Here is a 16,054-nt window from a genome sequence, read left to right on the forward strand (position 1 = left end):
TGTGCGGGCGCAGATGTTGTCAGCTATTCCGCCCCCCCCTTCACCCCTCCATAAAGAGCTGGATCTCTGGAGCGGGTTCGTGGTGTCTGAGGTGGGGGCGGGCGCTTCTTTGGCGCCTCAGCTGCTGGGGCCGGGCAGAGGCGCGCGCGTCCCTGGGTGGGTCCCACCCACCCGGAACTCATTCCGCGAAACCCACGGGGTCCGGCCACCCCAGGGCTCTCGGTGGCCCGCGTTTGTGGGCCTCACAGCTGCCCGAGCCGTCACAGTTGTTCCGTTCTGAGATTTCTCCTCGGCGCCCTCTGTCTGCCTTCCTTAACTAAGCCGGTAAATGTCGACATCGCGAAGTTACCAGATGATGTCTAGGAGCCCTCTACAACTGTGCAACCACCAGTTCCCCCCTCCCCCATAAGCCAGGGAACTACCATTAGGGAAGGTTAAAAAGTATTGTCTCCCGTTCAGAGGGTAAGTGTGGCTAGGGGTTACTTGGTTGGACAGGACGGTTGCAGAATGTTGCCATCCTCACCTAGGTTAAGGCTGTCACTTGAGGACAAACTTTACCGGTGCTGATCTTATTTCAGTCTCCTACCAAAGGAATGCATCCATGTAAAGTGTATTTTTATCTTCTCTTTTGCAGACTTAGTAACGAAGCACTGAAGAAACACCATAGGAAAAAAAAATGCCTATTGAATCCCAAGGGAGGCCAGCATTTTTTGACATTTTTAAGACACAGTGCAGCAAAGCAGGTATTAACCTTTTTTTTTTAATGAAACTTGATAAGTGACACAATATGTTCTTAGAAAAATAGGTCACAAAGGTCAAGATGAATAATTGCTACAAAGAACCTAGCACTTCATAGCTTGCTTTACACTGTCATCTATTTTTATAAAAATTATAAATGTAGTTCAAAACATCTTTTAACTGGAAACCAGATAATAAATACAAAAGCCCTAGACGAGAGGGTAGGAAACTGCCTCCTTGGCTAGCAGTAGGAAGAACTGTAAGATACTGCTAGCAAATCAGAAACATTGATAATGTTTCTAAATAGCAGATACTGTCACATCTTTTGGGTTTCAGTAATCCTTTGTCAAATGAAAAGAATCAGAAATTTCTAACTTTCCATGCTAGAAATTAAGAGCTTATTAGTTTACATTAATTGTATAGGAGGATTTGATCGTTACAGTTCTATAAGTTTATAATATATTCCAATCAATTTCACCCCCTTCTATCTCTGTCCTTTGTTTTCTGAGTCAGGATCTGAATGTTAGAGCCCAGGCTGACCTGGAATTCCCTCTGGAGTCCAAGCTGCTATTGAGCTTAGGATTCTGCTGCCTCCTTCCCAGTGTTGTAATTACTAACATGCACCACAACACCAAGCTTGTTCTGAACATGTGTGTGTGTGCACACACAAGTGTACACCTGCCAGCCAGCACTGGTATGAACTCAACCTGGGTGCTGTTCCTTAACTTTTTTTCTCAATGCTGGTACTCTCCCAGCTACAGCTACATCTTCTTAATGGTGAGTTGGAGAAGAGTCTCAGACTTTCTTGCCAAGGCAGGCTTTGAATTAGGATCTTCAGGTCTCAGCCTTCTGAGTAGCTGACACCTAGATTATTCTGAACCTTTAAATGTCCAAAAATCTCATTTTTTTTAAAACTCATCTTAAACCAGTGACAATTTGGTTATGTATAGAATTATAGATTAAGATGATATTGCCCTTAGAATTAAGAATTTCACAGAACAGTGAAAGTTGAAGATTGTTTTACAGTTTAATATCTAGCTTAATAGATGACAGTTGAATTCTCATATCTGTATCTATGTTTAATCTGTTACAATTTATACTTTTTTTTTCTTGATAATACTGATGTTTGAATTCAAAGCTTTGTGTTTCCTTGGGAAGCATTGTACCACCTAGCCACATCCTAACAAACATATTATACTTTTGTTAATTTTTTTGTTTTTGTTTTGTTACTGGTACTGGTGCTTGATCTCTGGGCCTCTTGTTCTTGTCTAGCTGTTTTCACTCTTGGCAGGTGCTCTGTCACCTTAGCCGTGCCTCTTCCACTTCCATTATTTACTAGTTATTTGGAGATGAACATCTTTGATTTGTCTCCCCAGGCTTGTTTTGAAGCTTCCTCCTCAGATCTTGGCCTCCTGAGTAGCTAGGGTTATAGCACAAGCCACAGGGCTCAGCAGCCTTTGGTTGTTTTTGAAGTAGCATTTTGACTTTTTAATGTTAAAGCTGGAATGAAGTTCTTCTGTTAGTGATTCCCACAGATCTGGGATGACCAAGTCATGCCACCAAACCCAGCTTTTTTGGTTAATATGAGTCTCAAACTTTTTGCCAAAACTGGCCTTTAATCACTATCCTCCCAATGTCTGCCTCCCAAGGTTTTTGTATTTTTTTTTGTTTTATTTCTTGCCAGTACTAGGGCTAATTCGGAGCCTAGAACCTGTCCTTGGACACTTTTTGCTCAAGGCTAGCACTATGCCATTTGAGCCACAGTACCACTTCTGCCTTTTTTTGTTTATGTGATACCAAGGAATTGAACTCAGGGCTTCATGCATGCTAAATGAGCATTCTACCACTAGGCTACACTCCCAGCTCCTTCCCAGGTTTTTAGGATTACAAATGTGAGTAACTGTACCCTCTTTGCAGTTTGTTTTGCTGCAAGAATATAAAGAAAATCTAATCTTGAACATATAATTGGAAAGAGAAGAATTTTAAGTTTCCAGTTCCTTGGAAATTCACTTAGGATTAAACTTAGAGTAGATCTTTCTAACATCTCTTAGATATTTTAATAGCTCTGTCTGTACTGTAACATCGTGCCATGATTCCTCCCAAAATTGGTGTTGCAACTCTGTTTGCATTGTGGTTGATTGAAATTTTTTGAATTTATTTTTTACAGATTTAGGACCAATTAGCCTTAATTGGTTTGAAGAACTTTCTTCAGAAGCTCCACCATATAATTCTGAACATGCAGATGAATCTGAATATAAAACCAAAAATTATGAACCAAAGTCATTTAAAACACCACAGAGGAAACCCTTTTATCAGTTGGCTTCAACCCCAATAACACTCAAAGAACAAGATCAAACTCTGAGATTAGACCCATCTCCTTTAAAAGAATTAGGTAAATATTGATTAGACCTGGGTAAATGGGATGTGTGGTAGACTGGAGAAAATTGTGAACTAGGAATTGGTGAGATTTTTAAGTTACTTGATAAATGTTTATTAGGGTATAAACTTGTTTTCAGCTGGCCCATTTTATATTTTAACAGCTGGGATTCTTTTCATTTCTGAACCAATACTGATACATTATTATCAGCTAAAGCCTTTAATTTACATTAGAATTTACATTTTATTGCCTACAGTCCTATAGACTTTTACAAATATGTTAAGTATCCACTACTGTAGTACCATACAAAATATTTCCATTTCTGTCAACATCCATTGTGTTCCACCCTTCTGTTCTCCCAGACTCCTGGCAACCATCAGTCTTTTTATGTTTGGGAGTGGAGGAAGATTTGAGACAGGGTCTTACTTTGTAGCAAGCGGACTACTTATAATCCTCCTGCCTCTGCCTCCCAAGGAGCTGGAATAATAGGCATAATTGCCTATAATTAAGCCTAAGCATAATTTGCCACCAGGCCTGGCAAATGAGTTATGTTTTTTCTGCTTGTTCTGGCATGCTGGGGTTTGAATTTCAGACTCACACTTGCCAGGCAGGTACTCTACCATTTGATCCACATTCCCATGCACTGTTTTACTATTTTAAATAAGGACCTGGAGCATCATCAGTTTTTCTTACCTGCAGGGAGTCTAGGAACCTATCCTCTGTAGAGGCTGAAGGAAAGCTATAATTTCATTGATACGGAGTATATCATATTCAGACTTGTTTCTTTCACAGACAATATTCATTTAAGGTTTATCCTTGTCTTTTGGGGCTTGGCATCTCACTTCTTAATACCAGCATTCTCGTTTTATGAATGTACCAGTTTGTTTCTCCATTTGCCTATTGAAAGACATCTTTCTTATTTCCAACTTTTGCCAGTTATAGAGTTAGTGTAAACGCTAATATTCAGTATGTTTTGTAGACATAGTTTTCAACTCATTTTTGTTCATAGTTTTCAACTCAAGTGAGTTTTTTTATTAAAGAATTTATTAACATTGATTTTTACATCATATTTCAAATGACACCTTTAACAAACAAGTATTCAAGAAGGGAATCTCTATATACAATCACTGGCACTTAGTTTTTAGAACAAATTCAAAATTAGGCTAAGGGTTTGTATATCATAGATACATATTAATCTATGTAATAAAACATTATGTTTATAGAATCATAAGTTTTTATAGCTATGTAGTTGTGTTTATATTTCCAATACCATGTCCATAGCATTGAGTATGCAAATATTGAGTCCTCGTTCTTGTACTGTTTGGATCTAATAGCCACATACTAAGGATACCATGCGCCTTTTGTTCCTTTGGTCTTGTCTCACTCAACATGATTTGCTCTAGATTCATCCACTTCCCTGCAAATGCCATTATTTTACCTTGTCTGTTGGCTATATAGAATTCCATTGTACATATATATACCACATTTTCTGTATCCATTCATCTGCAGTAGGGCATCTGGATTGTTTCCATTGCCTGGCTATTGTGAATAGTGCAGAGATAAACATAGCTGAGCAGGTACCCTTATCATATCTTGGGTTATGGTGTTCAGGATAGATGCCCAGAAGTAGTATGGCGGGATCGTAGGAAAGGTCAATTTACAGTTCTTTAAGAAACATCCACACTGCTTTCCAGAGTGGCTAAACTAATTTATAATCCCACCAGCAGTGCAGTAGGGTTCCTTTTTCTCCACTCCGCCAGTATCTGTCATTGAGTTCAAAATCTTGGCCATTCTTGTTGGGGTAAGGTGGTATCTTAGGGTTGTTTTTATTTGCATTTCCTTTATGACCATGGATGATGAACATTTTCTCATATGCTTTTCTGCCATTTTAATCTCTTTCGATAAGTCTCTCTTTAGTTCCCTTGTCCATTTAGTGAATGGTTTGTTGGGTTTGGGGGGATTTGCTTTTTTTTTTTTTTGCCAGTCCTGGGCTTGAGCTCAGGGCATGAACCCTGTCCTTGGACTTTCTCAAGGCTAGCATTCTACCACTTGAGCCTCAGCACCACTTCCAGCTTTTTGCTATGTATGTGGGGTACCGAGGAATTGAACCCGGGTCTTTGTGCATGGTAGGCAAGGACTCTACCACTAGACCAAACTCCCGGCCCCATGGGGGGATTCGTTTTTTGAGTTCCCTGTAGATACTGGATATTAAGCATTTGCCTGATGTATTATTGGTAAATATCTTTTCCCAGTTGGTTGGCTGTCTCTCTACTTTTGTGGCTATGCTTTTATCTGTGCAGAAACTTTATTTTTAGGTAGTTCCATTTATCAAATCTCTCTCCAATCTGTTGTGACCCTGGGATTCTGTTCAGGAATTTTTTGCCTGTGCCTATGAGTTCCAGTGTCTTTCCTACTCTATCATGTAGCAGCTTCACAGTTTCCGGTCTGACATTGAGGTGAGGTCTTTGATCCACTGAGTTAATGCTTGTGCATGGCCACAGGCTAGGGTCAATTTTCAGTTTTCTGCATGTGGCTGCCCAGTTTTGCCAGCACCAATAATTGAATAGACTGTGTTTATTCCACTGTATATCTTTGGCTCCTTTGTCAAATACAAATTGACTATAGGTATGTGGTTCTATTTCTGGATCTTCTATTCTGTTCCATTGATCTTCTGTTTTTGTGCCAATACCATGCTGTTTTTGTTATTATGGCTCTATAGTAGAGTTTGAAGTCTTTTTTTTTTTTTTTTTTGCCAGTCCTGGGCTTGAGCTCAGGGCCTGAGCACTGTTCTTGAACTCTGTCAAGGCTAGAGCTCTAACACTTGAGCCTCAGCACCACTTCCGGCTTTTTTGTATGTATGTGGTACCGAGGAATCGAACCCGGGTCTTTATGCATGCTAGGCAAGCACTTTAACCACTAGGCCAAACTCCAGGCCCGAGTTTGAAGTCTTGTATTGTAATACCACCTGCATTGCTCTTTTTGCCTAGAATTGTTTTGGCTATTCTAGGTCTTTTCTTGTTCCATATGAACCTTTGGATTACACCTTCTATTTCAGTAAAGAATGTCTTTGGGATTTTCAACTCAAATGAGTTTTTAACTCCCTTGTTTTCTACTCATTTGTGTGCGTGCCAGTGATTATTGATAAAAGAATGTGTGTTTAAGCTATGCATAGTGGCTCAAGCCTATAATCCTAGCTGCCTGGAGGCAGAGATCAGGAGATCCAGATTTGAGCTCAGCCCAGGTATAAATGAACTTTAAAAGACTCCATCTCATTCAGTGGCTAAGCTCTGCATGCACCTACCACCCCCAGACACATGGAAAAGCAGAAATAGGATTGCAGCCCAGACTGGTTTGAGCATAAAGTCCCTATCTCAAAAAATATTATGCAGAGCTTGGCACAGTGGCTCATGCCTGTAATCCTAGCTGCTCAGGAGGCTGAGATCTGAAAATCGAGGCTCAAAGCCAGCCCAGGCACTAAAGTTCAAGAGACTCTTATCTCCAATTAACCACTAGAAAACAGGGAAATGGTTCTGTGGCTCCTGGGGTCGGGTGGTAGCCTTGAGCTGAAGAGGTCAGGGACAACACCCAGGCCCAGGAGTAGGGCAGTAGCCTCTAGCTGAAGAGCTCAAGAACAGCACCCAGTTCAGAGGTAAAGCCCCAGGAACAACCAAAAAAAAAAAAATGCAGAAAGGTGCTTGAAGCATGACTTAAGTGATAGAAGACTGCCTAGCAAGACTGAGGTCTTCAGGTAGACCAGTACTACCAAAACAAAGAGAATGTTTCTTTTTAAGGGAAACTGTAAACTGTCTTCTAAAGTAGGTGTATTTTTTGTGTTCTAATAAGCAGTGAATGAAAGTTCCTGTTACTCTTAGCTTCCCTCATTAACATTTGGTGTTGTCACTGTTTTAGATTTTTGTTATTGGCATTTTTCTTTGTTTTCAGACACGAATTCTCTATGTAACTCAGGTTGACCTCAAACTCAAGGTCCTTTTGACTCAACTTCCCAAGTGCTGCAGTTGGAGATGTGCATCACTATGCCCAATTTGAATTCATTCTTTCAAACCTTTTAATGAGCTGAGTGTGGTTAGTGCATATGTGTTATCCTAGGTGGTAAGGAGGTAGAGGTTGGAGCATCTAGAGTTCAAGGCCACAAAAAGGCAATGACACCCTGTCATAAATAAAAACCAAAGGCTTGGGGCTGTAGCTCAAGTGGTAGAGCACTTTTCTAGAACATGGTCTGGTGGTCAATTCCCAATATCAGTAAAAACAAATCTTAAAAAAAAAATGGCCTAGCTAGTTTATTATCATTACCTAAAAAGTCTCATTAAAGAGGGATATTGATGGATATGTCAAAAAGGAGGTTGAAAGCCAAGTTTCATGCTTATAATCCTACCCACTCTGGCAGAGACAGTTTTGATGCAAAAAGACCCTATTCTATGAAACTCAAGTGTGCTTGTTAGCTGTTTATGAATCATAAATAGCATTAGGGTCCAGATTAACCTGGTTAAAATGTGTAGTTTGACGAATGAAAATATGAGACATTTTGCTACTTAAAGACCAAAGTAAAACTATCTTATTAAATAACATTGATAGATTTTGTTTATTCAAAGTTTAAACTATAAGATTAGTTAAAGCAACTGTTTTAACAGTTTGCTCCTTTTCTTCTGGTGAAAACTTTGCACTTGCTGAGGTATCAAATAGATAGTCACTAACAAGCATTGTAAATACATAAATAAGTACTTCAGGCCCTGGAGACTCTGATATCCTCAGGTACATTGTCGGAATATAGTAAACTGGGTTTGATATTGAAAGGATTTCTAAAGCTGTTGGCAATTCTATCTGAGCTTTATTGTCTTAGATATATTCAATAAAAAAGGAAATATTCTGTATTACCATCTGTAACTCACTTTCTCTGAGTGTTACTGACTGGTTCAGCCAGTATTTTCAGAATGACTATAGCATAATCTGCTAATGATGGTGTGATAAGGTATATTCTCACAGAAACTCTCTAAGTAATAGGAAAATCAGAATAATGTTTGGTAACTCCCTTTGGAAATACATAGAAAGGGCAATTGCTCACTCCCACCTTAGTGACCGCAGTCTCCTCAAAGAGGATCCCTCCACTACCATCATACAGAGGTTTGAACGCAGAGCCTCTCCATTGCTCAACCAATGACTCTGTTACTTGACCTGTGCTTCCAGCCTGACTTTCTTCTGGTTATTTCGGAGAGGGAGTCTTGTATACTTTTCTGCCCTGGCTTGCTTTGAACCACAATCCTCTGGATCTAAGCCTCCTCTAAGTAGCTAGGATTATAGCCATGAGCAACTGGTACCCTGTGAGAAGTACTTTTTTCTTTTTTTATATTTTTCTTAAATTAGCAAATTTCAGTTGTGCAAGGGGAGTTATGATTTAAAATTTTTATAATAATAAAAATTTTATAAGGTGATATATAAAGAGGTTACAGTTACATAACTCTTTTGGGACATGTCACCCTTTTCCCTCTCCCTGTCTTCCCAGGTTTTCCTTCCCATTCCCACCACAGTTGCATAGTTTTTGTTTGTTCATTTGTGTTTGTTTTTGGTGATTCACCAACAGAATGTGGTTTTTCTTTTAACATTTAAAAAAATTTATTATTATAAAGGTGATATAGAGAGGGGTGATAGTTGAGTCAAGTAAAAACTATATTTCTTTGCCTTGCTCTTTCCCAAATTTTCCCTCCCACCCATAAGTTGTATAGTTCATTTTCAATATAGTATCTAGTAGTACCTCTAACATTGTTTTTACACATACGTACTTTATAGCCCACCAACTTCACCCCCCGCAGTACTGTTCCTTATCCTCTCTGTCCCATTCTTAAAGCACTTTCAACTGGTTTTATTGTTTCATATGCCTAGTAAAGCACTTTGACCATAATTTACCCCCCTTCATCCTCTCCATTCATCACCCCCCCAACCCACTCCTCAGTAAGAGGAAGTATTTTTTTAATTGGAAGCCTAAATGAGTGTTCTAAGTCAAGAGAAAAAGAGTGAAAGAGAAATACCTGTACAGAGTTCTACAGGCTAAAGAGAGCATTCTTTCAGGTTACTCAGATGTTGTGTATAGTTAAAAATGGCATCATAAAAATTATAAAGTCAGGGGCCGGGAGTTTGGCCTAGTGGTAGAGTGCTTGCCTAGCATGCACGAAGACCCGGGTTTGATTCCTTGGTACCATATACTTAGAAAAAGCCGGAAGTGGTGCTGAGGCTCAAGTGGTAGAGCTCTAGTCTTGAGAAAAATCCAAGGACAGTGTTTAGGTCCTGAGCCCAGGACTGGCAAAAAAAAAAAAAAAATTATAAAGTCAGGCTATCAGGCTGGTGGTATAGCTTGGTGATAGCTTAATATGTACAAAGCCCTGGCACCAGAAAAATCCCCAAGAACCAGGAAAAAAAAAAAAGTCAAATCATGAAAAGTTCATTATTCCAGAGTTTTGTTAAAAGAGTTTGAACTTGATCTTCAAAGGTTTCCAACAGAAGTGTGATATATGGTCACTTTTGATACTTTGGACAAGTTCCATTTCATATTTTTCCCCCTAATAATATCTTCCATGTAATACCATAGTATAGTATGAAACTTAACAGTAGTGTGATACATCATTTTCTACTTGATATTTCACATGAATAGCTTTCATAACATTTCTCTTACTAGATCATGAACTTTTGGAAGCAGAAGCCCAAAGAGCCTTGAGCATTCCATGCTTAATTTGGATGTATACTGGAGGGAGGGGGAAACACCCCATTTTGGGGGGGAATCAGTTTCCTCACATTTTCTCCTTCTAAGTATAGATGAGACTTTTTAAGTACTTCTAAAAAAAATTACAATTCAAAATCCAAAGAGCATGTGTGTCTGTATGTATATTTTTATGGAGATATGTATTTATGCATGTGTATCCATCCTCACTGAATTGTTCTCTTTCAGGAAAGGATGTTGCCAATAGTGAATGTAAAAATCGCCACACTAAAATGGACCACATAGTTGATGTTACCAATCTGCCTCTGAATTCCTGTCTTACTGAAAGGTATGGTGCGGCTTTTATTTTAGTTTGTTTTTTAATTTATTATTATAAAAGTGATGTACAGAAGGGTTACAGTTATATAAGTCAGGTAAAGAGTACATATTTACGGGGACAATGTCACCCCTTCCCTTGCACCAGCTTGTATAATATAGTTTTAAAATAAAACATTTGCCAACATAATATTTTTTTCAAAGAAATGAATCTATTATGTTTAAATTGTCTTTTCAGGTGACTGCTTTAATTCAGTATTGTTTTGTTTTATGATTCTGGAGTTTTTCTGATGATAGAGTACTCATGTTTGCTGTAACACTGGATGACTTGAACTAAGCCACTAGTCTTAGAAACATTTACTTTGAGCCAGATGTGGTAGGAGGATCATGAATTTGAGGCAAGTTTGGGGTACATAGTGACACTGCTTCAAAAAAACCAGCATGACTTGAACGCATGACTTGAGTGGTGTACCATTTTTCTAGTATGAAGTCTTGAGATCAGTCCCCAGTGTCTCTCCCTCTCCTATACATTCACATACACATATAAACACATACACATGGAAAAAATTTGCTTAACACCACTCTTAATAATCCTAGTTACTTTGAAAACTGAGATCTGAGAATAGAGAGCTAGCTAGCCTATCAGACAAAATTTAATGAGTAGGAAGCTGGAAATGAAGATGTAGCTCAGCTGGTGGGAGCAGAGAGAGCTAAGTAAGAGCATGAGACCTGGAGTTTGAGCCCCAGTAGTGTTATCAAAGAAACAAAAAGAATCAAACATTTACCGTAGTTTTTTCTGTAATATTCATTCGTCATCTAGCTTTTGTCATATTTGCTAGACCAACACTCTGCTGCTGAGCCATCCCATAGCCCTTTTGTGCATTGGTTATTTTTATTATTTTGTTGGTCCTAGGGCTTGAACTCTGGGTCTGGGCACTGTACGTGAGCTCTTCAACTCAAGGCTAGTGCTACAGCGCCAATTCCAGTTTTCTGGTGGTTTATTGGAGATAAGAGTTTCATGGACTTTAGTGCCCAGGCTGGCTTTGAACTGTGATCCTCAGATTTCAGCATCCTGAGTAGCTAGTATTATGAGTGTGAGCCACCGGTGCCGGCTTGCATTGATTTTTGTTTTGTTTTGCCAGTCCTGGGCTTGAGCTCAGGGCCTGAGCACTATCCTTGGACTTTCTCAAGGCTAGAGCTCTACCACTTGAGCCTCAGCACCACTCCCAGCTTTTTTCTATATAAGTGGTACTGAGGAATTGAATCCGGGTCTTTGTGCATGCTAGGCAAGCACTCTACCACTAGGCCAAACTCCCAGCCCCTGCATTGGTTATTTTTTTAAGATCGTATCTCACTTTCTGGCTGGGTGCATACCTAATCCAAGATTATCCTATTTTGCTTCTACCATCGCTGGAATGACAAGCCACTACACCCAAGTATTTTTATTTCAGAAAGTCTCTAACTTTTTTCCTCTGAGGCATAGTCTAAAACTATAATCCTCAGGATCTCAACTTTCCAGTAGCTAGGATTAAAGGTATAAGCACCAGTGCCTAGTTGGCTTGTTAACTTGCTAAGTAACAAAAATATTAATGATAAACAGTAGTAAGTACTTAAATATTAATTTGACAGTAATGATTTGTATACTTCGAATCTTTTGAGAGAACATTATAGAACTTTAAAAGCCTACCTATACAGTTCCCAGCAGCTAAAATTTAGGAGACTTGATACATTGCCTTCAGTCATTGTTTAAACACTTGATGTTTTACTTATTTCTTCATGAAAGGTTTCCTTTAAAAAAAAAAAAAACATAAAATATGAAAAAGAGAGGACTAGAGGTCATCAAATTTCAAAATACCTGCCTAGCAAGTATGAGATACATTGTTTAAACCCAAATACTGAAGAAAAGACGACAAAAATAATATATGCAAAATTATTATAATTCCAGCATTTTATGACTTGAATATCTTTGGGGAAAAAATGAAAATATGGTTCGCATTTTGAATCCTTACTCTTACTCTTTTAACCGGATGAACTTGTTTCATTTTGTTTAGTCCTGGTCTACGATGTATACGTGTCACACCACAGAAAGAAAAGCCAGGTATGATTAAAACCAAAATTTCATTTTTGAGTCATAGAAATGTCAGTAAAATGAAATATATTAATTTTCTGTTTCCTATCTTTAGTGGTATGTGGAAGTTTACTTTATACACCAAAGCTTGTGAAGGTAAATATTATTCTTGCATTATTTGTGGTGTATTAAATGAGATTTTGTTTTGTTTTTTGAGACAGTCTTGCTACATAGCCTAGGCTAGCCTGAAACTCAATCCTCTGGCTTATGCCGGGATTACAGATAGATGCTAAGGTTCATACCTAGCATGTTGTTTCTCATATGCATTTAGTAAATGATGAATAAAGAAAGTATAGCCAGGTACTGGTGGCTCACCCCTGTAGCCCTAACTACTCAGGGGACTGAAATCTGAGGATTGTTTTTGGAAACGAGCAGGAACAAAAAAAAAGTCCTTTTGATTGTTATCTCCAGTTAACTCCAGTTAACTAGCAAAAAGTAAAAAATGGAGCTGTAGCTCAAGTGTTGCTGTGCCAGCCTTGAGCAAATAAGCCAAGCACGAATATAAGATTCTGAGCTTAGTCCCAGAACATCAACAACAAGGCAGTGTTTTGAATTATCATATGTCTGAAATAAATGAACTGCTATATGTCTTTCTTTCTAGGATAAGATGCTAAAACACATTTCGGAAAGTCTAGGAGTTGAGGTAGATCCTGACATGTCTTGGACAAGTTCTCTAGCTACACCACCAACACTTAGTTCCACCGTGCTCATAGGTAATAACAGCAAATGTGCATTGTTTAAAAAAAAGACTGACAAACTGTCATCTCTAATGCTTACATTGAGAAGAAAACACTAAAAAATATTAATGTCTGATAATGTTTTGATAGCTCATAATTTCATGTGAAACAGAATAAGTGACGTATATTAAGTAGTGTTCTATAGAAGTAAAATATTCAGCATGGTCCTTAACCTATAATAATGCATATCTAAGCTTTTAAGAACTAAATTTTGATGTATTTGTGATTTTCTTTTTTATAAATAATTTTGATACTTTGGACATTAAAAACTATTCAGTAGGCTTTGCTCTGTTAAAATCTTCCCTACTGATCTGTATTTATTGCCAATATTACTATTACACTAGACATGTCTGTCATCTAACATGTTAATTTTACTCACTTATTGTACTAGATTAAGCTCTATGCAGGCTCACCATAGTTTCTTAGCACATAGGTGGTATTTAACAACTGTGCAAGTAAATCTACTTTAAATATTTCATTCCCACCTTTTAGACATTAGACTATCAAATGAATGAGTCAGTTAATAGTTTCATCAGCTTAGAAGAATCTAAAAATATTTCCTCCTGTAAATAACTTAAAAGTTTCTCAGCAAATGCAGTTTGACAAATGATGACTTAATAATTTTATAAAATTAAATATGTGTAAGTTTTTTAACTATCTAAAAATGTTATTAGAGCATGAACAAGAATTTGGAAGTTCATTGGAATAAACACCTCACAGTTAATAGGCAAGACATGAAAAATTAGATAATGAGAAAAACTGTATTTGCTAATTACATTCTTTTATTTATAGATTAGATAGGTCATTGTTTATCAGATTGTAGAACATGACACTACTAGTTATGAAATTTATCTTGTCAGTCACATACTTATTTTTGTTTCTAAAGTAAAATAAAAAATATATCACATAGAGTTGTCATATTTCTCAGTAGTTCTTTAGATTTTAGTATATAATTTCATGAAATATACTTAAAAAATACCCAGTTTCTGCTGGGAGTTTGGCCTAGTGGTAGAGTGCTTGCCTAGCATGCATGAAGACCCGGGTTCAATTCCTCAGTACCACATACATAGAAAAAAGCTGGAAGTGGTGCTGAGGCTCAAGTGGTAGAGCTCTAGCCTTGAGAAAGTCCAAGGACAGTGCTCAGGCCCTGAGCTCAAGACCAGGACTGGCCAAAAAAAAAAAAAAAAACCAGTTTATCTGAAATCCATATTAAATATTTATCTGAAATTCAAATTTGATATTTTGTACTTTATCTACTTTTTCTACATATAGTATAACTTACAAAAGTATGCAGTATAAATCTTATGTATATGAGCACATATATATGTGAATATATACACAGTAATATAGTGTTATATAATAGATCCACATAAGTGTGTATATATGTATATACATGTTTATATATGTCTATGTATATATTTAACTTTTTTTTCTTTTTTTCTTTACATTGCTGTGGGTTGTACTCAGCATGAGTTTCTACCCAAACTGGAATTTTTTTTTTTAGTTCGTTTGTTCATTCTAACACAATAACATTCCATTTGATTTCTTTTTAACTGAGAGTGATATAACTTTGTTACTTATAACAATAAAGGTGAAAAGCATTTTTAAAACTATGAAATATGGGGCCAGGAGTTTGACCTAGTGATAGAGTGCTTACCTAGCATACACAAAGACCCAGGTTTGATTCCTCAGAACGACATACATAGAAAAGTCAGAAATGGTGCTGTGGCTCAAGTAGTAGAGCACTAGCCTTGAGGAAAGCCCTAGGACGATGCTCAGGCCCTGAGTTCAAGACCCAGGACTGGCAAAAACAAAAAAACTGAAATGTGTGTTGTAATATTAAATATGCCTTCAGTCTATAGCCTCTAAATGCTAAAGTCCCTCTGTAGCTTATAAGTTATATTACAGTTTTATCTGATTTCTGAGTTACTGTTGACAGTATTATCTGAAAATAAGACTACCAACCAATTGTTTCTTACCACTTTGTTACTGGTACTAAGGACATGAATATGGCTTATTCACTGTGTTCATTGGCCTTTCATTCTTTTTCAGATTCCTTTTTTGAATAGTATAAGTATTTTTTTACTTGTAGAAATATATAAGCTTTTGTGGCACTTATAATATGTAAATGTCTAATACATAATACAGTACAGATGAGTTTAATATTTATTTTACAGCTAAAGATGAGCAAACATCTGGAACTATATTTCCTAATGATACAACTATTGTAAGTAAATATACTCAAATTGATTATACTATTGGAGATTATAATTTGAGAATCCTTTGACAATCAGTTGTCCTACAGTTTTGTGCTCTAATTTATAATTTACCTAGCATTTTTGGGAAGTCTCTACACTTGATCCTGTATGTACTTTGAACAAAACTGTGTTTCCTGTTCAACAATGTTCATACATATGTATACTTGTGTGTGTGTGTGTGTGTGTGTATATATATATATATGTACATATTATATAAGATATAAATCTTACTATATAATTATAGACATACATACACACAGATGGTGTAATAAAAATGTTTATACTGGTAATTTTGAAAAATCCTTTTGCAGATAATGAAAGACCATTTTTCCAAACACAATGTTTCTTCAGACTTTCCTTATCATCTCATTCCATCTGTACCTAATAGTGAAAATAAAAATCAGAGAGAAGCTAGCAGTCGTGGTAAGTTTTGTCTTTTTGTTTACCTGAACCTACTGTTTTTAATCATTTTTTTAATTGACAGTATTGCTCTCTTCACTCTTACTTTTAGTACTGGGACTTGAACTCAGGGCCCTGGGCTTACTGGTCAGGCTACCAACTTGAGCCATACTCTAGTCCAGCTATTCTTTTTCTTGTAGAGAAAACATCAGGCTGTGCTTTATTGACTACTGGGTTCAGGATAGTGAAGGGAAAAACTAACTTTATTTAAGTGACAATATTTAATCCTAGTACTGGTAAGCTAAGATAGGAGCATCATAGGTTCAGAACAGCCTGGGCTACGTAAGACTCTGCCTCAAAAAATATAAATAAGGG

The 16,054-nt window shown here is 37.3% G+C and overlaps 1 protein-coding gene across 1 annotated transcript in view; it reads left to right on the forward strand.

Moving 5' to 3' along the window:
- Positions 1-247: 247 nt before the first annotated feature.
- Positions 248-16,054, forward strand: part of Brca2 (BRCA2 DNA repair associated) — a 53,730-nt gene continuing 37,923 nt past the window's right edge. The window contains exons 1-9 of the mRNA XM_090342226.1: positions 248-324; positions 635-743; positions 2,906-3,130; positions 10,071-10,170; positions 12,209-12,255; positions 12,341-12,381; positions 12,887-12,998; positions 15,200-15,249; positions 15,592-15,703. Of these exons, the coding sequence (XP_090198352.1) occupies positions 677-743; positions 2,906-3,130; positions 10,071-10,170; positions 12,209-12,255; positions 12,341-12,381; positions 12,887-12,998; positions 15,200-15,249; positions 15,592-15,703 (754 nt within the window). The 5' untranslated portion in view covers positions 248-324; positions 635-676. The remainder of the gene's footprint in view (positions 325-634; positions 744-2,905; positions 3,131-10,070; positions 10,171-12,208; positions 12,256-12,340; positions 12,382-12,886; positions 12,999-15,199; positions 15,250-15,591; positions 15,704-16,054) is intronic.

The sequence above is a fragment of the Megascapheus bottae genome, chromosome 11 (genome assembly GCF_031878675.1).
Source record: "Megascapheus bottae isolate mThoBot1 chromosome 11, mThoBot2.hap1, whole genome shotgun sequence".
Taxonomy (NCBI): Eukaryota; Metazoa; Chordata; class Mammalia; order Rodentia; family Geomyidae; genus Megascapheus; species Megascapheus bottae.